Genomic DNA, 25,667 nt, shown 5'->3' with positions numbered 1-25,667 from the left:
TGGACACTAGATACTGCTAAAATAGGAGTTTGGTTTCCAAATGCTACGTAAACGGCACTGATTATTTTTTCATTTAGTTCCTGTCTGTAATCACTTTGTTACCTGTTTTTTTGTGCCCCAGGAACCCTTGCCATGTGTTCCAAATGGATCGTTACAAAAAAGTCGATTATCATTCATCACTCAGTTTTATCTCGTCGCTGTTAAATTAGCCTAATATTATAATTTTTTGTTATACTTTAAACAGTAATGTTTATAGTTTCTTTTGAAGTTTTTTTGTAAAGTTATAAGTGTAACAGTTCTGTCAATTAGTATATGTACTAAAAATGTCATATTATCCCCACGGGAAAGAGGCCACATAAAAATAGTGAATACAAGAAAGGCACACCGGTAATTGAACGAGGTTTACGCGTAAAGCGAACACCGAACAGTAACGACATTTTTCCAACTAGCAGTAAATTCAATGCGCGCAGCGTTGTTTCCGTAAACTGGGAACTCGCGATGAATTTAGATTCAGCTTCTCCGAGATATTCGGATTCTCGTAACGTTCATATATTTTGTAAACCGGCTTCTACAGATGTTGCATTGCGTGAATCGTAAGTGGCATCGTTAGGAGACGTTTTAGAAAGGCGTTTCGTAGAAAAATGTAAATCGAATGTACAGCGCTAGCGGGATTAGAGTTATGGGTCACTTGACCCTTGCTTAGCCCGTCGATGGAATATAAAATAGGGTAAATGTCGCATAAATAAGCCATCAAATGCGTTTTAAAACGACGCACGTCGCACCGTTTATTCAGGTGTAATGGATCTCGGTGCGCCGCGCCCGCTTCCGAAGTTTTGAGTTCCCTTTACTCGTGTTTTACTGCCTTCGCGGATTTCATACTAACAAGCGCAATAAGCATCATGTGTATGTAATTGAAAATAACCAGATTTACAATGAAATTCTTAACAAAGTCAGTCGTTAAAAAAATCCAATAACAATGAGTTGCAGTGTCGGTATATCTACCACCCAGCGATTCAATTACATCGTGCATCTATTATTTTGATCTATTATCCTTTCTGTTGAACATAAAACATAATCGACAATATTCTATGCTTGTCGGAGTTCTTGGAATATTATAATTAATTTTTTATCAACTCACTAGAATATGTTTGTGATTATTTTTAACACCACTATATACAACCTGTTTATTTACGGGCGAGAATGAAAATAATTAACGTGTGTATATTATGGTAATAGTTTATTTTTGATAGCATGTGTGGGTGTGAAATGTGAATGATGAAATTATTTTTAAACGTGTGTTATAATCAGATTCATTGGATATACTGTAGATATTCGTAAGTAAATCGCGTGGCAAACGCGTGTCAATCTACATATATCGTTTGTTTATCAGGCGTCGACATCATGTCCTTGCCATTTAACATTCTTACCGTTCTCGTAATAACACTATCAATAAGAATATCAGAAAATTTACAAACTACATCGTTTCCGAGTACTCGAGTGGATGTAGTTTTGAAAACAGTGCGATTTACTTAGAACGTAAGTACAAATAACCATTTTGTTTGCGTTCGATGACGCATAGCGAGCTGCGATAACTGCTCATTAGCTACGGTCGATATTTTTTGGCAAAGGTCGTTCGGTTGGAAATTATAAGCCATCGGGTTGGCTAAGGCTGCTATCCTTGTGTGATTCGCAGAAGTGAATCTTAAGAGCCGTAATAAATAATGCGGCTTCACTTGGCACCGCTTGTGCGACGACAAACCGGTGCCGTTGATTAATTATTTTGATGCTAGATGCTATTTGTTATGTTTATAGTCGTGTCTACATGGAATGTGGGTTCTACTAATAACTAATGTATGAAATGGGATAGTGACCCGCGGAGAGTAGAACCAATTTTATGGCTTTCTCTCATAATTATCTTTTTTCTTAACAGACAATTGAATATTTTTTGAAGTGAAAACTTCTTTAGCGGCGTTGAGCACTTTTTCTGTAATGGGTATAAAATCTTAAACTCGCGTCAGGACACGTGACCTGATCGAAAAAGCGTAAGACGGATGGATATCAAACATGCTCAACGTTAATAATCAAGTTTTCACTTCTGCCGGCACTCCCGGAGTGCAACCCGTCTTTTTTTTAATTTACTATCTACGCGGAATGTCTGACTTATGACCAGCAAAATGATACAGCAAGAACCTAATCTGTTTACATAAACTATAGTTTTTAAGCCTAAAGAAAATTGATTAATTGCGTGCGGTCTTATCGTTTCAATTGAATTACGATGCAAAGCTCAATAACTCCAACCGTTATCAGTGATAACGCGAGCGCCTCTCACCTCCGACCCGTCGCGTCGTGGGCTATCGTGTGTTTACGACAAGTTGTAGGAGCAGATACGCGGCGCGTGTGCTGGTGACGTCATCAACGGAATATTGTGTTATGTTTTGTATGCTAGATAGAAGATACTTGTCCCGGCTGTGGGTGCATAAATATAATGCAGGAATAAAGTAAAATAATTAGCAAGTAGCTGGTAAAATAATTTGAAAGTGGGGAAATCGTTCATGGGTGGCCAAAGCGCCATGTTGTCCCGGTATGACAAATAGACGAGGGATCAAATCACGCCTCGTGATCTAATTTATTCCGCTTTTTAAAATATATCAAAAAACATTTAATGCTATGAAGCAAAATATTACGTTTTGAAAGTTCGCTACAAACAATCATTCGGATCTTAACTCTTTATAAAATTTGTATAGATTACCTGTCTGTCCTGTATGAATTCTATATTTAGATAGCTTCTTAAAACTCCCTTTTAAGGGATGGTAGACGTGAATTATAGTCCGGGATCCATCGCCCATTTTTGCAAGTGATTACTATCAAGCTAATTTTTCGTGAGTAGCTTTATTTTGATGAGATGCCCAATAATTTCATGTACGAAACTCTCGATTGTGGTAGCTACCAGAGGAAACAAGGATAAAATATTTTGATTTGATGGTTCTTAAATATTAATTACTAACTGAATGTTTTTTTTTGTTCAATCTCAAGATAATTATCTAAATTATTCGAATAAATATTTGTCCTACAAAATCTATGGTTTGATCAAAGAGTCCCCCTTTCCAATGTGTATCGATAACGAAGTCATCATAAATGATTACTAACCAGCTGATTTTTTTATTTTCACTTATTTAATACTTATATAATTCAACAGACATATTGTCCTACAAATTGCGTAATAAATATTTGAGAACCGACAAATCAAAAATTTTTATCCTTGTTACCTCTGTAAGCTACCACAATCGAGAGTTTCGTACATGAAATTATTGGGCATCTCATCAAAATAAAGCTACTCACGAAAAATTAGCTTGATAGTAATCACTTGCAAAAATGGGCGATGGATCCCGGACTATTATACAAGCAATCGATTCAGTTTACAGATTTGAAGCTATATTATGGAAATTCCAGAAATTTCTGTAACTCAACTGTCACAACTTTAGTCATATACCAATATAAAATATGAGTAATGAAAATTTTACATTAGGTACAGGATAAAACGAAAGTTTTAAATTAACATTCGAATGTGAATTTTCTGAAATAGATACGTAGAACATGGTAAATATATTCAAGATAAAGATGATAAATTAAAGAGGAATTGAGATATTAAAAAGATAAGATTGAATACTAGGTAAAATATTTTAACTGCTCTATGTCGTAATTCTTAAGCTCTATATCCGCTGATAGATCAAGATAATACTAAAGAAGATATCTCAGTTATTGATAAGTTTATTAATTATTAGGTCTTAGTTTCCAGTATTAAGAGTTCTAATATAATTTGCGTCTTCTTAAATATTATTTTGCTTCTAGAAAGCAAAGTAAAAGTGGTTTAATAAAAACTTTTCCATAAGTAATTCTCAACGCTCATCTTACAATGAACAATGGTCACTCACTAGGCTTAGTCCAACGTACGTTGCTTCAACTCAGCATTAATTTGTATGTAGCTCAGAACGTGATGGTTGTTTACACCCGAAATTCTTCGGAATAGTATAAAATAGACGTGACTTACACGTTGTTTTTTTTATTTCCTATTGTCTCTACAGTACAATGCGAATTCCTAATACGCACCTGTGGATGTCTATTTCTAAACATTTCAGAGGTGAACAGCGGAAGCGAATTTTATCTTATCGGGTATTTAGTCATTTTCAATGACGCTCCAATTTGTTTTGCTGCAGTCCTGTGATTGGGAATGTTGTTTTGTGTATTAATAAGGGATACACGAGTTGTTAACTATACACTACGTATTAATTTCGACTGTGTTTGCTTTCATCTGAAATTCGAGAGAAATACGAAGGTTGTATACAGCTCCGGGGCTGATTGGAGCTATAGATTGCAATATAAGTAAAATTACACATCCAATGTATTAATCATATTCAAGTTTATAGATTTTGAGTAAAATTATGACTCGGTCAGCAATTTGAGACCAATTGAAAGTGTCCTTTGAGCAATTCTATTGTTCCATTTTTTATAACATTGTTTCATTCAATTGTAATTATGCATTTTAATGTCTGCCCAAGGTCGAGGTATTGTCGGTATTTAAATCAGGCTCGATATTTTTCATGTACGAACATTGTACGTTTCAAAAGTTTCCGTTACATGGTAATGTGTTTTTTTTGATTCTACTAATTTTTTTTTTCAAATAATAGTGTAACGTGATAACTGCTGTAGAGCTGTATTTAAAATTCTTCAACAGTAGTATTTTCAAAGATGTTTTACGTGACGAACAATGCCCGTAAAGAGCTATTCATCGTATTCATTATAAGATAAATGTTACACCCTGTTGTTAAAAGGAATTAAATTATTAATTATAATGAAATGTCTAAATATACCTCTTTATTACTTCGGAAGCGAAACATAAACATACCAACAAAAAATATTTCCCAGCCATCAATATCGCGAGTAAAAAAGTGCATTTCCCCCACGAGATATCCGAGATATTGATTACGAGTATTACAACATGAGTCATTAGAAATTGATTAGACGTCGAAATATGATGGATCGACGAATGATGATGATCGACAGATTGTATTAACTGAATCGGCTATCGGGGGTGCCATGATTGGATTGGATATTGAACATTCGCCTCACACTGCCTGTTTGACAGTACTTGATTATGCGAATTAGTGGAGCCTGGTTGCGGTAATGTTGAGTGCGAATTCTTTGAAATTTATACCCGAAATGTAAGGATGTGTGAATTGAAATATTGTTGATGCGAAATAGAATTAATTAGTTAGGAAGCGGGTTCGAGTCCCGCCTCGTAATCGAATTTTTTCTATTCTTTATAAATTTAAATTTATATCAATTAGTACGTAAAACCTTATGAATGAAAGCTTTAAATTATGTGCAGTTCCAAAACTATTTTCTTATGATTTAACTTTAAGGCGAACACGTTTCGTAAAATGTTCTATAATTTTAATATCTATTTCAACCTTTGAAGACGAAGTAAACCTGAAATTTTAAGACTTGCAAATAAAGGTACAACAAGATTCCTGCTATAAAGTGGGTGGGTTTTAGTAATACTCTGTGTAACAATATTTGCTTATTGTAAGAAGCTTACCTTGTTAAGATGCTTCATAGCGCTTAAGCCTCTTAATTTGCTATAATAAGTTATTTCTGAACCCAGTGGGCGCTCGTGAAAAGGAGAGAATTTTATATAATTGCTAGATTTCTTGATGTAATATTTTGAAACGTTTGGTGTTTTGTTTTATTTCTTAGCTGTGTAAGGAATTTTTGTTAAAGGTATCTTTATTAGTTGTTTATTACTTTATTACTTTATTACTTGTACTTTATTAATAAGCAAGTCGGAATTATTATAATTGTTTTCGCCCGATTCTAGAAAAGAGACTTTACCAGAAGGTTTACAAATTGCAAATTCTGTGCTAGACATTTAAATCAATTGCCCATAAGAATTTAAACTTCAACACAAATATTGTATAACCGATGACTTAGTATCATTTCTGATCTTCTCGCCCTTGTCCCACTGTGTGGGGTCTGCACAACGTATCAGCATTGACGTCACATGCCGAAAACGCGCAATAAATTTTATCGTTTCTCAAAATGCCTCTTATCACACATTATCAACACTAAATGGACATATTAGCTAATAGAGATATATTGCCAATAATATGGGCTATATCTTGATGGGAATAAACACACGTTTTAAATAACAGGAAAATAATTAGCAAAGCTGTTCTAACAATGCGCGCCAGATTTGGGGCCGCTTATGTACATGTCTGGTTAAGCTTCAATAGAGTTCGTATTTGGATGCATGATATTTTAATTTGGCATGACTTTGATGCTAATGATTGGCTTCGAGTGACAAAGCATTATGCATTATCGACGTTAATTATTCCATTAATGTTCGCTCGTAGGTATGGATATGGACCTTAAATTCGCTGATGTGATTGTGGCAAGCCTTATTTTGGCAAATCAAATATTGTCTGAATCGTGAAAATATCTACTGTTTATTTTGAGTATTTCGAATATTATGATAACAGCAGTTTCAACTGGAATCTGAATATAAATTCCTCGCAGCCTTATGTAAATTTCTGCTTTTACCGTGTTATTTTAATAGCTTCTCTGTAGGTACTAACATTGTGTTTCAGTTGCAAACTTGTCGAGAATTTTCCGTCAATGGCTACCACAATATTTTTATTGTTTTCAAAACAAAACGTTTGAATTTAAAACTTTTGAAACGAGTATTTCTTAAATTAAAACAAACAATATTTCTCAGAAGTCGGTCGGAGTTTCCATTGAGAACGGTGTTATTTTAAAGGAGTTGGGAAAACAGTGAAACCGAACCCGTTGTGGTACTGCGAACTTGCTCGTTTCAATAAACAAACTTGCAGCGATAAATGAAAATATAAAGCTTTTCAAGCTTATCCCGGTGGCCTTTAATCAATTCGCGGAACACACGTTTTTGTTCACGGTGATAAAAACGGCGCATATGAGTTATTTTTGTGTGTACAAACGAAAATTATTTTCATTTTTGGCGAATCCCTTTGACGAGGCAACGGGAATTGTCCTTTGTTATAACTTATTTTCATTTTGGAATTGCATGCTTTTGAATGGAGCGGAATTTTATGTAATAAAAGTGCTGCGATGTAAAAAATAAACGAGGATTGTTTTAGTTTGCGGTTAGAATCAATGAGTTGGCATAGCTGTACTTTTTATAAAAAAATCTTTTTTTTGGATATGTCCCTGCATAACTATATAACTTCGAATATAATATAAAAAATCTACATGTATTCTTTGTATAAACATGAATATATTTTTTAGTAATATGTAAATATCTTTACGGAACTCGACTACGTACTTAGTTATGTATTACGTGATGTCTCCCAACGTATGTGACGTCGGTTTTTTGTTTGATGGAAAATAGATAAACGGAAGGATTATAATTAGTATTTCAAAGAAATATAGAAAACTATTTATTCGCATTATTGTGCGTTTATGCTTTCATCGCTTCAATGAATAATTAAATGGTCGAGACTCAAGTTGCATGTAAATGCGGTTCTCATTAAAAGATAATATATTTCCTATTGAGAACGTATTTACACGATGCAGTATTGATTTCAGTAAATTTATTTGCTTACACACTGTGGACTCATTAACTTTATTTGTATTACAAAATTGAAAATACGATCAATTTCGGTGGTAGGTATATTCTATTTTTCTTCAAAGACAATAGCTTTGTATTCTCAAATTCATATACACACGTTATATTTTACGTTTCATATATATAATTCTAAAACATTTTCTTAAGCATAATTCTACTTAACTTTTATTTAAATATTCATATTTTTATCAAAAACTAGTGGTCCGCCCCGGCTTCGCCCGTGGTACATGTTTACGTTTTCTCTACATAAGAAGTAAGAACCATCCTCGTACTTCAAGGAATATAATAAAAAAAGAATTATCGAAATCGGTTCAGCCGTTCTTGAGTTATGCGCTTACCAACACATTTTGCGATTCATTTTTATATTTTTATCAAAAATAAATAATATAAAATTTCAAACATAGTAAGTGACAGCCCTAACCTTATACTAGTGGATATAGTATGTAATTAAAATTACATTTCCTAGTAATATTAAGATGCAAAAAACGTGTTAGCTAGTTATAATTGGCTTCTATGAAATTTTTCTCCGAAATGTTGCGAACATGAAATTTAATCACTTTATTGCTCCCTTACATCTTTATAACTTAATTTAGATCTTAATAAGCAAAACGTAAAGTTAAAATTACTGCAATGGCTCGTTAATATCAGGTTCCGTCCGGTATCGATTGTTTGATAAATATTATAAATGTTACAAAAAATTAATACCATTATAATCTTTAACATTTTTCAAATAAATGGTTTCCGAAAATCAAATGAACATTTGGACAAAACTGGATAATATTTTATGTAAATGTAGGAACGGCTTTAAGTTTCTCAGAATTTGCTCAAGGTATATTTATTGCGAATGATTTTATATTTTTATTGAGTATGTAAAATTATACGAATATCAATAAAAACGGCAATAATCTTGTGGGTGTTATTGTTCCAAAATAACAGAAGATGGCCGCGCCTTTGCTCGAATCGACTTTGATTCTAAGATTTAAGATGGCAATTAAGAAAAAAAAATATATGCCACTCGATACGTAAAATATGGCAAATATAGTTCAACTGAGTATTTGAAATTCTAATATAACCAAGATACGACTCAAACTAAAATATTATGCTGAGTTATTCTTTACTCGGAAACCAAGAGGGTAAATGACGTATCTTCACAAATTGGCAGTACAAGAATTGTATAGAGAAAGATGTTTTCACAGAACTCATTACGGTTATGGCAAGATTAGATAGGAATAAATTAAAATACTTCTGTCTGTCGCGTTATGTAATAATCCTGCAAAGAAAAATGTACGATAAGAAAACTCAGAAATCCACTTTGGAGTTGTGACGCACGCATTTTATGTGGTAATTGGGACTCTTTCATAGAAATGTGTTTGTTTTATTTTCTCATACGTACAAGACGGGATAGTGCCATTTAAAATATTTATGTCTTACAAGCTGTGCCCCGGAGTTTTACCCGCATTGCTCTGCTTCTATTTGTTTTAGCGTGATGACTGATGATATTATACGTAACCTATAATCTATATGTTGACTCGACCTGTTAGGAATATTCATGCAAAACTTGAAGTAAAAACAAAAATTCTAAAAACTATATTTTTTAGCTTGGATATCGATTGAAAATCATGCTCCAAGTTTTTACGATTTTACTATATACGTAAAGCTTTATATGGATAACTTGAGTTTTGAGAAATTGTGGATTAACCTTGTTTAACACATAATAAATGGTACTTACAAATTATGGTTGCATTTCTCAATAACAATCTCACACTGCTAAATGCCACGCGATTAGATATGTGCACGATTTCTTTCCAATTTATATGTTTACCAGGAAATCGATAGTCGTAATCCAACTTGATATTTCAAATTAAGCCTTGTTGTTTGTTAAATTGTTTCGCAGTAGGGAATCCTCGGCAATTTGTTCTCAAGTAAACAGTATGAGGTATTTCTATACCAAAAGCTGTTACAGATAATTCAACGGAATATGTCCTAGGGAATTTTTTAAACGAATTTATAAGAAGTTTATACTATTATCGTGCCAACGCTAGCGATGTTTAATTGTACTTGCATAATTCGCAGAACAATGGAACAATTTATGTAACCGCGATAATTTAGATAAATGTCGTTATTTATGTGCATACACCCACGTCTGCTAGTTTCCTGTATTATGGTGCATGTGATATACTACAGACATAAATCAGAACCATCGACTGCACTGTTGACTGTGCATGTGTGTGTGTTGTCACTTTGGTATGATGTGCCACTAACACATGCATGGTAAGGTATTTGTATTAGTGTCTACTATTTGGTATGCATGTGTGTGTTTGCTTCTCTTTTATAGCACACAATACTTCGACCTAGGCAAGGTTATTTTTAGGATCTAATTTGATTATCGAAAATAACATTTTTGTATAATAGCTGACGCTACAAGCCATGATACTGGGAATGTGAATACAAAACTGTATATATACAAAATTGCATCGTCTAATCATGGTTCATGAAAAATGTAGCGAGTGAAAATATAGAGCAAGAATAAGTTTAAAAGGACTTTTATGAAAGACATTCGTTAGTGCAAGCACATTAAAGATGTATTCAGCTAAACGAGAATAATGGCGGAACTAAAAATGATATCACTACATAGTATAAAACAAAGTCGCTTTCCCTGTCCCTATGTCCCTATGTCCCTATGTCCCTTTGTACGCTTAAATCTTTGAAACTACGCAACGGATTTTGATGCGGTTTTTTTTAATAGATAGAGTGATTCAAGAGGAAGGTTTATATGTATAATAAGATCCATTAAGCAGTGGAGAAGTACTGTTATTTTTGAGGTTTCTAATGTGATGTCGTAAAAAATTACATTTATTCCGCTTACATTGCAAACGCAGGCTGAACCCTACGAGTTTTATCAAAATAATGTACTAAGTATTATACACATTGAAAAGGTCTACAGAAAAGTCCGCGATGGTATATGTCTATCTCTTATGGATAACCCACAATAACTTTTTTTTGTCATTTACTTTTTACGACAAATAATGGCTAATTTTCGAAGCGATTTTAACCAATACAGCATTAATCCTTAACCAATTAAATACCATGGATACATTGTTCATTTAATATAGATCTATATGGCCCTTTACACCGTATGATTTAAGTGAATATTTTCGAAGATATTACAGATTTAAAAATTGCAGGACGTAGCGTTTGCGGCCGCCCGGCTATGTATTTTATACCCGTGCGATGCCGGAGGCCGGAGCGGGCCGCTATATTTTTATACCTATACAACGTTCACAATTTTTCTGTAGTGTATTTAGTATCAGCATTGCACCCGTGCGAAGCCGGGGCGGGTCGCTAGTCTTGTATAAAATATAATGTAGTTAGAAGATAGGGAAAGCTTGCTTCTTGTATAGTTCGTGTTATTGTTGCGTTCGTGAGCTCATTAAATATAATTGACAATATAATAGATTATTCTTTAAACAACATTGTTATGGATTTAGAATAGGATTTAATTGTTGTGCTATTGAATTAAAATTTGTTTTTCTGGACACTTTACATAAAGCGTGGTTCCTCGTTACCTAATATCTAGACACATGAATATGATTCATGTAGGTATGTAATCGATTTACTCAGATAATTGTTTTAAGTGCATTTTCATGCTAATTAATTTACTAAGTCAATTTGATGTAGATTTGGAATGCTAAATAAATACTCATATTTTTAAATTGTCAAAGATAGAGGTTATAAAAAAAATCCAAAATTATTAGTGTCTTAAAAATAAAAACAATAATCGTAAATTGCGCCCACGCCATTTACTACGTGGTCAGGGAGGTGTTTTATTGGGTTCTTAAAAATTCAGACTATCCCATATACTAAGCCCCTGATATGACCGACATATATAGATAGTTACTTTGCATTCATAATAAATTAATAACGTTACATTGACAGAAATTACAATTAACCACAATCAAAATTTCATTTTTCGCTTCTGTGAATCCGTATGCCAATTAAAATTTAGATACCCACTCTTTTTAATATATTAGCGCCGTAAGTTGTGTATAAAACCATACAATGAGCGTGTAATTACAGCGATATAATTAATGGACCGTTTCAAAGAAGTGGGCATACGTAGCCGTGACGTGTCTAGGATGTGATACGCGGTGACGTCACAACGCACCATAACTTGGTTTATACTGTACGTGGGTTTTAATATCGAATTCTGATCCGTAATCTGTGAATTTCAGATGATTAGAATGTATTGTAACTTTTGATGACTTCGATCTTACATCTTCTAATATAAAAAATCTCGTGACGCGGTAGTAAAACTCCTCCGAAGGGGCTTGGCCGATTCTCATGAAATTTTGTGTGCATATCGGGTAGGTAGAATCGAACAACATCTTTTTTTCATACCCCTAAGTGATAGAGTGCCAGAACAACGTTTGCCGGCACAGCTAATGCATCTAAATAAGGGAGCGATGTGAAACGAACAATCCTAATCTGGTTTGCTGTGATTATGAAATTGATAATGATACTCGGAATACGTTAATTAGTAAGGGATGTGTGAATTGAAGTTTGAAGTGAATAGGATAGTAGTTCTACGTTTCAAAAGGGTCGTGTGAAGGATCCACTCGGCCCACTTTTTGAAATGGCACTGCGATTTTCACGAAGAATTATGAGTTCGCTGCCATTATAGTTCTAACTAGTTCAACGAATAGGAAATGATATTGTTTAGTTTTAAATAAAAAAGCAAAGGTTATCATCTATTTCGCTTTAACGACGAAACACAAAATACTAGAGATTAATATAATTATGTACCTACTGAGTAGGTAATGTCGGTGATAATTTAAAAAAATATATGAAGTCAATAAGTATCATGTCCAATTACCATTTCTTTAATTGAGCAATTACATATATTTAACAAATGAGATAATAATTATTATACACTAGCGGTCCGCCCCGGCTTCGCCCGTGGTACATATTTACGTTTTCTCTACATAAAAACCATCCTCGTACTTCAAGGAATATAATAAAAAAAGAATTATCGAAATCGGTTCAGCCGTTCTCGAGTTATGCGCTTACCAACACATTTTGCGATTCATTTTTATATATAAGAAGATTAAAATTTCATAAAACATATTCATTACACGATGAACGATTATTTAATTCAAATTTCAACTTGTTACTTAAAGCATTACAACAAATATACATGCAGTCAGCGATTAATAAACGCCATCATGAATTTACATGAAGGAAGGAAACGTAAGAGCATGTAGTTTTTCCCACGAAGTTCTATTTCTGTTTCGTGTGTGTCGATGCCGTCACGATCCGCCTCGTTCCCGGAACGCTCGGAGAGAGTAGTACGCGTGAAAATTTTCTATTTTCGACTTCACTGTCAATGTCTCTTGGAGCCCTAGTTTAACACCTTTTTCCCTGATCTCAATTCTACACATACACACACGCGCGCGTAGCGTATTTTTGGACACCCTAATCTTTGTTAATTTGTCTCTAGTTTCTAGTGGTACGTTTTAATCACCGTTTTTCTTCTCATATCCCTCCGTATCAGCTTCTCAGAAAATATAATCATGTGTCCGTAGTTACACGTAAATAGTTACATATTTTATAACAGAATTTCCCATTATCATAATCACGGCACTATATACAATTAGTTTTTTTTCAACCGTTTTCATGTATCTGTTATAATTTTCAACGAACCTAGTAATTAATAAGCAATAATGCAATAAACAATTAATAGATTGATGTTGATTGAAAAAATGCAACAATCTTTTCTAAGTAATGAAGAACACAATTAAAATAGATAGCATTGTTTTAGTTTGGCAAATAAACGGCGGCTTCTAGTAATTGAGGCGCCTATTTATTCAACGATGCTCACGATTGGCTGCTTGCCATGAGATATTTTAGATCCTTAGACGCGTTTCAGACGATGTTGATTAAAATATTCATGTCCTCTGTTATGTCTGAATTGTAATCAGTATGGTTTATGAGCTAACGTTTGGTGCAACGGTTTATATGAGACAATATTAGATCGCAAGTGATTTGTAGTGGCGTTTAGGTTCTCGCTGTCGGAATTAGTTTGTTTGATCTTAATTGATAGAGATGACGTCTTTATTAGGTCTTTTATTATGTGTCTCTTCGTACGATAATGTAATTTATGTATACGGAGAAAACATAAAGCTCATTACGCTCAAACGTATGCTAGCGTTGTTTTCTTTCAGAATATACAATAACAAGATTGTGCTTCACCCGGCGCGTATTCACGGCAAGTTAGGTTTAACGTTAGAGAATATCTAAACAGGTTTCGTCTTATCAAGAAGGCAAGCCTTTAGCAATTTGTTGTGCGTTAAAGGCATCTTGCAATTTTCTAAATAAAATAGAGCTGTTTATTTAAACGTTATAACTTCCAGCTATCGGCCCGCAACCAGTTCCTGGCAATAAGTCAGTAGGAAAGTAACGGTGGTTCAATTGATTCGCCTACGTGGCTAAGTCACCGGTGTTGTATAAAACATTGCCTCTGGGAGCTTCTAATTGGCTGATACCGGGGCATAATCGATACACCAGAATGTAGGGCTGGTTTGTTTAAGTGCCTGCGATTGGCAGCGAGCATTTGAAAGTAACGATGCAGTATTAATTAACTTATTCATTTGTTTATTGAACGAAATGTGTTGGGGCAAGCAGGTTAAAGGTTAAAGGATTTTATTGCTGCAGTATAAATACTGAATATAGTGTACTAAGCTTTATTCATTCATTACTACTTTAGTAGTGAGATAATTATGTCTTCTCTATCTTATAAAGACACTTTGAAAATCAAAACGCAATTTCTAAAAAAGTTGAACTTTTACTTATGCGTGCTTATGCGTCCATAAGCGGAGAAATATACATAATGAACACTGATATTAAAATTCTTCAATGTAGCTGTATTAATCTTTGTATGTACGAACACGTTAATTAAACTGCAACAGTGTAAATACATCAAGACTACACTGTTAACCTTTAACTCGTAAACGACATCGCAAGGATGATACTCACGACTACATTACAATTTACAATGTCACCTTTCGTAGTTCGTACAATGCTTACATCGAAATTAGCACCTTTGCTTTCATTCGTGTACATTCACCTTTAGACTTGTTTCGTTTAACATTCTTGAAAATTGTGTACATTAACGTTAGGTACTATTGGTAAAGTGTATCGGAGGTCGTCAATTCTTTTCAGTAATGTAATTTTCGCGGTCAATAACTTGTTAAGCCATTAATCTTACTATACATATAAATGTCTACGATGCAGATGGCTAAGGAGGAATGAACCGACGCGAGGGTAGGTACTAATCGAAGTTTAATAATTGTAATTGCCATTTTTCTTCGGAAGTTTGAATCATTTATTATCTAAATTCGTCTTGTCTGTGATTCGATGTTGTCAGCCCTAGCAAAATCGCATTTGTTTTTAGCGCGGCATCGCATCGAGCCCGCATAGTCATTAGCTAATTATTTAGCCAGCATACAATGAACATATTAGCATGGTGCCGTACGGCCTTGACTCCCTTCGTTGAATATTGATCGCGAAGTGTGCATGTACCTACCACACATTACTTATCTTGACGTTTGTCGCTACCCATACTTATACAATAATTAATCTACACTAATATTATAAAGCTGAAGTTTGTTTGCTTGAACTAATCTTAGGAACAAGGTCCGATTTGGAAAACTATTTCACTGTTAGAAAGTCCATATATATCATCATGCTATTACCAATAGGAATAGGAGCCTATGGATTCATATAATAAGCTGTACCTATTTTTAATGTCAATAAAGTTATTTATTATTATTATGATTAATAGGAGCAGAGTAATGCGTGTAAAACCGCAGGGCATAGCTAGTTGATCATGAACATCAGTAATATGATAATCGTTTTTTGTTAAGGACAAATTGAAACAATACATGACGTACATAAGACAAAATAAATAATGCATAACATAAATGTTCGCGGAAGTACTACAGTTGTACGAAATAGTCAACTGATAATAAGGTACAATCAAAACAAATGTATTTATAGTGATAAGTTATTTATTTGAACTGAAAATTGTTATGGTTAATTTATATAAATGTATTGTCTAAACAACTAAACACTAGGGCGAATTGCCGTGTCTATCTCTGGACTCTATAGAACACCGTAAAACTTAGTTTTATTGTGACACTTCTGTAAGACCAATATGAAGCAAAAGTTTTGCCTAGTAAAATTGATATACAAGAATTCAAAGACTAACTTATTTTTAAAACTATATCCACATTTAGACTCATTAACAGAAACATTTAGCCCTACAAATATATTCTCCTTTTGTCCAATAGAGATGAACCAGTAGCCAAGTCTACATCGGGGGGTGACGCACACGCAAGCCTCATGGCAGCCATTCGCCAGGCGGGAGGCGTGGGTCGAGCTAAACTGAAGCCAGCTGCCGAAACTGCACTTGATAAGGTAACTATCACTTCTAGTTGAACTGGTTTGCTACTACATAGCTGTTCCTGTGATAGGGATCTTTGAAATAATATAACGACTACACTTCTGGTAGCTTGGAAGAAACAGCTGTGGAAATAAGGTCAAAATTATACTTTACGTGTAATTAAATGTTGTGGTACATAAATAGTTGATAAAAATAATATGGGGCTAAAAATGAAGTAAGCTTAATATTAATTAGATGGTATTGGTGATAAGCTGGTAGTCCAGTTGAACAAGTTTATGTGACAATAATCTTTGAGACATAATGACTACAGCTTATAGGTAGCTTGGAAGAAATCGCTGATAAGAAAAAAAGTACCTTTTTGTTTACGTTTAATTTAATAAATACCTGGTTAATAAAAATAATATGCCGATAAAAATGAAGTAGGAAACCCACAGGAAACCTTAACTTTAATTGTATACTTCTAGAATGCTAGTTGAGCAGGTTATTGTGAAATATATATTTAGTACACAATTTACTTTGTAGCACAACAAATAGACTAACCTTAATTCATATAAGAGGCAATGACCGTCATTTCATGCAAGTCATTTTCAGATGTCATCAGTTTTATCGTTCTCAATTGGTTCAAAGGAGCCCCGAAATGTACTATGATATACACTATCTATTAAAAAACATCGTAACCAAGAAAATATACCAACAGAAATTTGTATATGTTCTATATAATATACTATGGGGATTTAGTTCTGGATTTCAAATTCTTTATATTCGTGTTGTTGCAAATGAAATAATACTTGTAAGTTGAAACCATAGACAAATAATAGTTACTCATACGACATTCAGACAGCTGCCAATAACAGGTACCAATTTACTACAATAACAGTTAAATTATCTTAAGGAAAATATACAAATATCCTTATTTGTATGTTCCAAATTAAGGTTCTATCATATCCTAATGAACGGTCGGGATTATTATTTATGGCGATTAATGAAAATACAAGGGGACAGATTTATTCATCAATATTAAATTTAATTCATTTTAATTTAATAGTTCGTCTGGGTTCAATCGGAATGTAGGTAGTTCATTAGTCAAATTAGTTTTCCCTTGATTCATTCTATTTACATATAAAGTATCTATATGGTATCCACATCTCTAGAATTCCCGATGTAGTTTCAATCAAATAAACTCAAACATTCCCTTTGCTTGTACGATAGTCTGCAAATACGTCGGAACACGAGTTATATTAGAGCAAAGCAGAGGAATCCTGTGAGAGACCAAATACAACTTGCAAATACAAATAGTTAATTAGCTTAGTGGTATGTTGACGTACATAAATTTGTTTCAAAGCTAAATGATTTATGCAAATATGAACTATTTCTCTTTCAAAGCTTCACTGCGTTAATATTACGGTATATTATTCTTGTCTTGTTAACGGCAACGGTTAATTTGATTGTATACCAAATAGAATAATAACAATTCGTCTATTATATAAGTTTGGTTGTTTTCCTCATTTCTGTACAAATAACTATGCCTATGTCCTATTATTATTGGCATATCATTAAATAATTTGGAAAATCCAAAAGTGCACGCCTCATAATTTTTTTTTTATAAATATTTATTAATTATTATTTTTGTTTATTTAATAACAATTAAACCACATCGAATCAGACCCTGAAAAATGAAAGGGTTCTATTCCTGAGCATACTCAAGCGTAAGAGAAAAAAAAAGACTCGATTAGTAAAGTATTTCGGTCGCTATCGTGTTAACAAGAAAAAGGATCCGCACATACAGACACACGGACGTCCAAGACAGAACTTTTCTAAACTGTTTTTTAACTAGTTTAAATAACAAAAATGACATCAAAAATATCATGAACGTTAAAAATAGTGTTTTTTCTTAATATGTGTGTGTATGTTTTATCTTACAAGTGCAATGTATGATACATAAAGACATTTTAAGTTTGAAAAATCAGATGTTTTGCGCGAAGTGACAGTAGTACCCAACTACCCACCTCAACGCTTCGCTTATGAGGCGTGCAATAAGGATTTGGATAATAAATAGGTTATCCAATATACATGTTTATGAAAATTATCTGTCCATCTATAATTTAATAATTATTTTAGGAGCTAATTAAAAGTGAAAAGCAGTTATCAATAATTATTCTGAAATAATCAGATATTTTTTCATGCATTGAACGCGCGAATTGACGCGATGCGCCTGGAAAAAAACGTGAACAAAATCGATAAAAAGCTATCTAAAGTTTAATTGACCGCTCACGACGCGATCCCATTGAGACATCCAAAGCATCCATCCGCAACACGGTAGCTAGAAACTGAGTTAAATGTGTTTATTTTCCGAGACCTGTTTGTGGTGGAAATGTGATGGAAACCTACGCTTCTCGGAATGAATTCTCCTGGCGCCACTCTATAGAGCCTTGCGCGGATACCAATTCATTAACTGATGCTTTTATACTCAACAGTCCTTTGAAATGAGTGTAATTTATTTCAATTTCAACGCTGCTTGAAGCACTTTGAGTGCAAAGATCTTAAACTTCATTAGACGTTGCGGTATAACGCAATAGCGTATAATACGTCAGAGACTGCGATCTTAGGACAAGTTAAAGGCCGCAGAAATTTACTTAGCAGCAGGTTAAATAACATGTAGTTACGATCGTTAATTTTACTATGTCTGGGATGGTTTGACAATTATTCATCTTCACCGAATGCATCCACCGATATTTTCCTCTGAAATAACCTCTAAATATAACAGACACGAAGTGCGTTGCTACAATTTTTTGTCCCCACTATCCGGCGCCGGTGACTCATTGAAATAAAAAGTGTTTAATCTATTTCTGTTAGAACGAAACGATCGTACATTATAATTACGATCGGAGGCTGCTTCGGCGAAGTGATAATTGTAGAGGCTATTCCGCTTCTCGGAACGGTATCATGTGAAGACGATAACGTAATAATGATAATCATATCATTGTTTGTGATTCCACGTGTAGACGCATAAACAAATTGCGTAAAGATATTCATTGTGAGGCAACAGGCGCCGGCGGTGTACGCACAACCGCTTATGCATGCAAGGGAAATAAGGCCTATAAATTCACACTAGTATACGTATTATGCAGAGGCAAAGTTTGTAAGATTAATGCGGCAAATATTTTTGAGGCAGATGACATGCCAATAATATTTTGTTTTGGTATTAAGTGTTGTAGTTGGTATTATCCCTACTAATATTATAAATGCGAAAGTAACTCTGTCTGTCTGTCTGTTACTCAATCACGCCTAAACTACTGAACCAATTTGCATGAAATTTGGTATGGAGATATTTTGATACCCGAGAAAGGACATAGGATAGGTTTTATCCCGGAAATCCTACGGGAACGGGTTTTTCTTTGAAAACGCGGGCGGAAACCTAGTGTAATATAAAAAGTACACAGGAAAGGGGATCGAATGGAACTTAAATAGTATACTAAATAGGGTGATAAAGTTTAGAGATGTAGGTCTCATTTGAATGATGAAATTAAATGTGATAGTATAATGCAAGCTAATTGTTGTATAAATATTTCATACTAGATTTCCGCCCGCGGCTTCGCCCGCGTTTCCAAAGGAAAACCCGCATAGTTCCCGTTCCCGTGGGATTTCCGGGATAAAACCTATCCTATGTGTTAATCCAAGTTACCCTCTATATGTGTGCTAAATTTCATTGTAATCGGTTCAGTAGTTTTTACGTGAAAGAGTAACAAACATCCATACATCCATACATCCTTACAAACTTTCGCCTTTATAATATTAATAGGATATTTACATACAGCTGCTTAAAATAGTAGTTTGTATGCAATTAAGTTTCCATCGTAGCTACTTTTTTAATCGAGTAAAGGAATGTTATCACAGGAACTAATAGCAGGAACACGCAGTAAGATAACACTTCCCTCCGTGGAACTATTAGTTTTTGTTATTATAGTATATTTCTCAATAGCCGCTTTTGTTTAAAATTAATGAACGATTTTAGGAAAAATATGTAAAGCGTGTAGGTTTTAGCTGTAGAAACGAAATGTTAAAAAATATTATATATGTACAAAGAAATTTATAATTATAGAAAAAGGTTGAATGTATATGTGTAAGGAATAAAGGTCAAATTATATTTTTTTTTCTTTATAATTTTTTTTTAATATTACATTGTTTGTTTATCATGAAATTTAATCAAATCCTTAATAAACTTTTTACATTATCTACAACAGCAGCCTGAATTATTTTTAAATAATATGATCATCACAAAAAACATAAGTTGACACTCGTTGAAAAGTTTGATTATGATTTACATGGAATATTTCGGACGAGGTAATGAAGTCTCGACCGTATCAATTCACGGCTAACCGGTTCGATGTCAGCGGATTCCGCAGCCTCCTTCGCTGAAGCATTTATATTTTGTCCTCGCACTTCCATAACTTGTCCAGCTCCGCTTATAAAAACACACGCGAATGCTACGCATGAATCAAGATGTTGATTTGACATCGATAACGCGCTTCAAATTTTGCTTGTTATGACTTATGACGAACGGAACCATAGGAATTTTATTGAACTGCTTAGCCATTTATTGAGATATATTACCTAGAATCAGATAAGATGATGAACGAAAACACGCATACGATCATAATGAATTTATTAAAACCATCGCTAATTACGAGCGAATGGACTTTTACACAGAATCAATGAATGCCTGAACGCATTATTTCTCATGAGTCGGCTTTTGTCGTGCTCTTCCCGGGAATACGTGTATGAATACTGGTGAATTCGTGTAAGTAATTATAGTCCCTCTCGCTTTGTGTTACGACTCCAAATCATCAATCGCAAATGAAGATATCCTCTGTGTATGTGTGCTTCTTTTGGACACACGTTGTGCGTTTCATTGTTTTTATAGATTTTTCGCTGAATACGTCAACGGACGTCGGTTGTATGAATTAATAGAATTCTCATCTATCCTTTATTGAAGTTCAACTCGTAGGCTTTTACTAACATTCAACAATAAATATAAGCCGCGTAGGCTGTATTGCGGTTTCTATAAATTTGAAACATTTCCTCACTCGTGTTTAATATTTGTGCGACCTTAAACAATCCCGAGTGGAGATTGTGTCATTACAATATGGAACTCAAATAACAAGCCACGTTTAACCTTTACCTAGTAAACTGACGTCATCATTTCACAAACTAATTTCTTTACCTTGTACGTGGAAATAGGAGCATATGAGCGTCAAATAACATAGCACAAAGGAAATGAAACGAGTCCTAGAGAATCGTAAAATGGATCGATTATTCGGAATTGTAAAGAATGCCCGTACGGCGTACGTTCTAGCGGGCGACATCTCGGAGCCGTGTCAAATGGCCATTGTTCCATACAATACCGCATGCTCGGTTAGTGCAGGCTTTTATGAAGTCAGGTAAATAAAAAATGACCGTGTCATGGCGGTAAAACGTTGGCTTTTAACTCCTCCGTGGCGAAAGATTGCATTAAACTGACTCCCATTATTGTTTAGTCAAACAAAACCGTATTGAAACTGTACACCTAGGGCGCAGCAAGGTGCGATCGGTGGAACCGGCTTTCCGATATCGGCGTTCAATACGCAAGCATCCGTGTTATTTGACGAATTCGTATGTATTACAGGAAGGCAGCAATTACGATTACCATTACCGAAACGCGAGTGCACGCGTACGCATTTATGAATCCTTGTAATGATCATGACCATCTTAAGAATTTACATTTTGCACTACGTAGAATGCCTTCACTCTCGTATTTTTTGTGTCGCTTCTCGGTAGGTGCTCGTGAAATGTCCTGGTATTAAAAAGGAAGAGGCGAAGCGGTCCACGCCCAAATGTTTATTAGGTACTAAAATTATTCAATTGAACGTTATCCTGTTATGGCAAATTGCCAGGAGATAGCGCTCGTTATTGTTAAGTGTGGAAAGATTGAGCTAACAGAATATGTATCCGTCCGTTTTGTACGACATTGTTGACCCTTCTGTGAACTCAATGACTGTAGTGTTATGCATTTTGTGCACCTTTATCTTTCGATGCATCGATAAGTGTACCGTCATCATTATAATATCGCCGCTTATGGGTTTTACCGCAAACAAATTTTACTCAGTAGTTATTGAGAAACAAAAAAAATGCATCGCTTACTCACGAGTCGTCATTAAATAAAACTCATTGATATTTTTAGTGTCATTCTTGGAAGCGCTTTTTTAATTGTTTGATTGTGGAATTATTAGAAAAGCAACAAACACAGGATAACAGATAACTAGTTTATTATTATTCCGCTAATTGATTGTTATTTTTGTGATATCTCCATATAACGTTTTATCAGTATGTCATTGACCTTGTATCCCACGATAAATGGATCCTGTATAAATTCTTAGTACTTAGTGATTTATTTTCTCTCGATTAATAAAACAGCACTAACCCTGGCCATGAAAATTTCTTATAAGTGGACACTTATATTGATAATTAATTAAGTTATTTCCACTATTTATTATCATGCTACATATATGTAAAATTAAACGATAAGAATACATTGTACACAATACTCATAACGCTTTTTTATTTATTATATTTTCATATTTCATAGTATCGAATCTCTTACGCAATAATTTTACCATCTAGGCTCCGAATATTTCAAAATTCAATCGAAAGATTTACAAATGTAAAATCTGACTATCCATGTTTTTATTTTAGAGCAAGGTATCCCAAAAAGAAAGTGAAATATAATATTCATTATTCATATTATCTATACTATTTCTCTAGATAAGATAAGATTAGATAATAGATACCACTGTCATCATTCACGACTTATCGAAACCATTACCCCTAGAAAAAATTTTCTCTTCATATTAATTTGTCAAGATTTATCGCATACCCATAAATATAATTAATCCTCCCAAATTCAAACACAAACATATTTTATTTATTCAATTAGACTTCTTCTAGAAGCACTTTTGAATCGTCATTTACATATTTTTAATATTTATCATTTACCTCTATGACACTACCAAGATTCCAAAGTTATATTTCTTTAGCAGGACACCAAGCCAGCTATAGGGGGTGATCTGATGGCAGACCTTCACGCGAAGCTGTCCATGCGTCGCCGTGGAATCTCCGGCGCGGAGAGAGCCGGAGGTACCGTCCTACACACCCTGGCCAGTGTTATACCAGAGCCAGGCGATCAGTCCTCCCCGCAGCAGTCCTCGAGTGATGAGGATTGGGAGTGATGCGGTATGGTGGAAGTTGTATTGATGTGTGTTGGTCTTAATTGATGTATGAAGAACTAGACTTACAATCAAGCCTAAAAAGTGTCCGATCAAAACTCTGCTTTCGCGTGTAGGCAGAGTTTTCTAATGAGCGTTATATGCTTTCAATTACTGATTTATACAACACCACTCGGATATTTTTGATAAGGTGATTGTAAGTCTAGTTCTTTATAGTGCAATCAGTGTTCTCAATATGTAAAACAGAATCTACGAATAGAGAAGTCTATGTTATTAAATATCTTTTATTAAAAATGTTTCGTGTTTATTGAGAAAATGTAGTTGAAAATATAATATTTCCTTTGTGAAGAGAACAATAATTTTGCTCGAAAATATGAAATAATGAATTGTACTTTCGTGAGGTATTGTTTGAGATGGTTAAATTTAACGTTAAAGTTTTTCTGTGTAAATTATTTGAAATTGTATTGATCGTAGTTGATAAACTAGATACCTAACCTGAAAATTTATTATTATTTACCTTAATATTAGATACATTTTTAGGGTTCTGTGTCTAGTTATTTCAACTGCGTTACGTTATAAATTGTATAATTTCATGGGTTAATTTTGAGTTTGTATTGCATTCAATCTAACTGTACATGAATTATTAGACCAGCAATAGGTACCTTGATGAAAGAGGAATTTCGTAGCATATTTAGACGAAAGCCTCGAGAGACGCAAGCATAGGCTTACGAATGTATCTGAACATGAAACCTTTGAAATTGATTGATTGAACGGTTTCATGTTCTGGTAGCGCATGTTTATTTAACAGTAGTCACAGCATGTTATTAGAATTTAATTTTAAGTTCTCTTAACGGTTACTCTTATCGGATATTTGTTAGCGGCAACGGCGGTTGTGTTTCGAAATATCTGATCAATATATTCATTTTATATAAATATGTCATTTTAGATTTTCGGAACCAAATTCTAAAAATCTATACTACGAAGTCTATATAATTATATATAGATATGAAAGAACACTTGATAATAATTTCATAAAATAGCGCGCTTACAAATTATTTACATACATAATAAGAAATTTGATTACTAAAGGGATTACTTTATTCTTTTTATCGGCGGCTTACGTAATGCATTCTCCGAACCGTTATCACTGGACAATATAATGCGTATTTTCGTAAAACATAAATGTTTTTGAGGAAACCCCGATGTTTAGAACTTTGGAACTTTGGCTTAGGATGTTGTACAATGTTTCGGTTTTGTGCGGTTTTTGGTGCGGCTTCTCGGAAGCGGGTCGAGTTTCTGTATCGATTGTATTGTAACTAGCTTGAATAGACTGGCTTTGACTGTCAAATGTCAGATACGAATATGCGTGTATACGAACGGTTATAACTATGCAGTGTGATGGTAAAGTATGGCTTCTAAAACAGATAGGGTTGCCAATAGTTGAATTCAGTTTTTGTTGTGCAATACGCAATACAGGTCAATCAAATTCGCGGATAGCGATTACGATTTATTTGAAGTGATTTGATAAACTCAATAAAAAAATTACGGTTGGCAACCCTCGTTTGTATCCACTTTCCTCACTTATGTTATTGTTTTTACCATTATGTATTTTTATAAATAAGCCCGGAAAACCTTAATAAAAATCTCTTATACAAATTACTTTTTCAATTCAGACTAAATCCGGCTCAGGATGTAATAAATTATACTTATCGTCCTACACATAAAGTATATCAAACGTAACAACAATTAGATATCAGTAATAAAGTGGCGCGCATTGTACATCTCTTCGCTTCGAATCGGAAAGGGCCAAGTTCCTGGAGGTTATTACGATAATCGCGTTTCCCACTAGCGTCTCGCTTTCGTTTCGTGGAAGGTGCACCGCAACATAAACAGCCTTCGACGCAAACTATCAACTGGTTCGGGTGATTAGCATTTCCAGAATTGAGAATAAAAAGCGTAATCTCGCCGAGATAGCGCGGAACCAGCCGCTCGAGTACCGGTCGCGCTTAGCTTTAAGTTTCTGCGCGTTTGTCAAACGGTGTTTGTCAGTCGATTTTTAAATTCGTATTCCAGAATTTTTTACGCGCGTTTTTTCAAATGGTCATTATTCGATTTTTATGAAGAACGTGCTTATTCCAGAATTTTGTTTACGCACGTTGTCAAACGTCACTGAACATTTTAAAAGGTTGATGTATTCCAGAATTTTGTTTACGCGCATTGTCATAATATGTCATTGTAAATTTAAAAAAGCGTATTCCAGCGTTTACGCGTTCTGTTGAATGGTAATCGT

The 25,667-nt window shown here is 34.2% G+C and overlaps 1 protein-coding gene across 2 annotated transcripts in view; it reads left to right on the top strand.

The window, feature by feature from the left end:
- LOC149906327 (WASH complex subunit 1-like) overlaps positions 1 to 23,485 on the top strand; it is a 31,222-nt gene extending 7,737 nt beyond the window's left edge. For both annotated transcript variants that reach the window (XM_090104359.1, XM_090104360.1), the window contains exons 5-6: positions 16,006 to 16,132; positions 23,192 to 23,485. In XM_090104359.1, the coding sequence (XP_089960485.1) occupies positions 16,006 to 16,132; positions 23,192 to 23,380 (316 nt within the window). In that variant the 3' untranslated portion in view covers positions 23,381 to 23,485. The remainder of the gene's footprint in view (positions 1 to 16,005; positions 16,133 to 23,191) is intronic.
- The last annotated feature ends 2,182 nt before the right edge of the window (positions 23,486 to 25,667 follow it).

Source organism: Colias eurytheme, chromosome 8, assembly GCF_061535395.1.
Source record: "Colias eurytheme isolate Ceu_HAF_F1 chromosome 8, ilColEury1 Martin Lab GWU primary, whole genome shotgun sequence".
NCBI lineage: Eukaryota > Metazoa > Arthropoda > Insecta > Lepidoptera > Pieridae > Colias > Colias eurytheme.
Note: the sequence above shows the minus strand (reverse complement) of the source record. Positions and strands in the feature narration are given on the sequence as shown.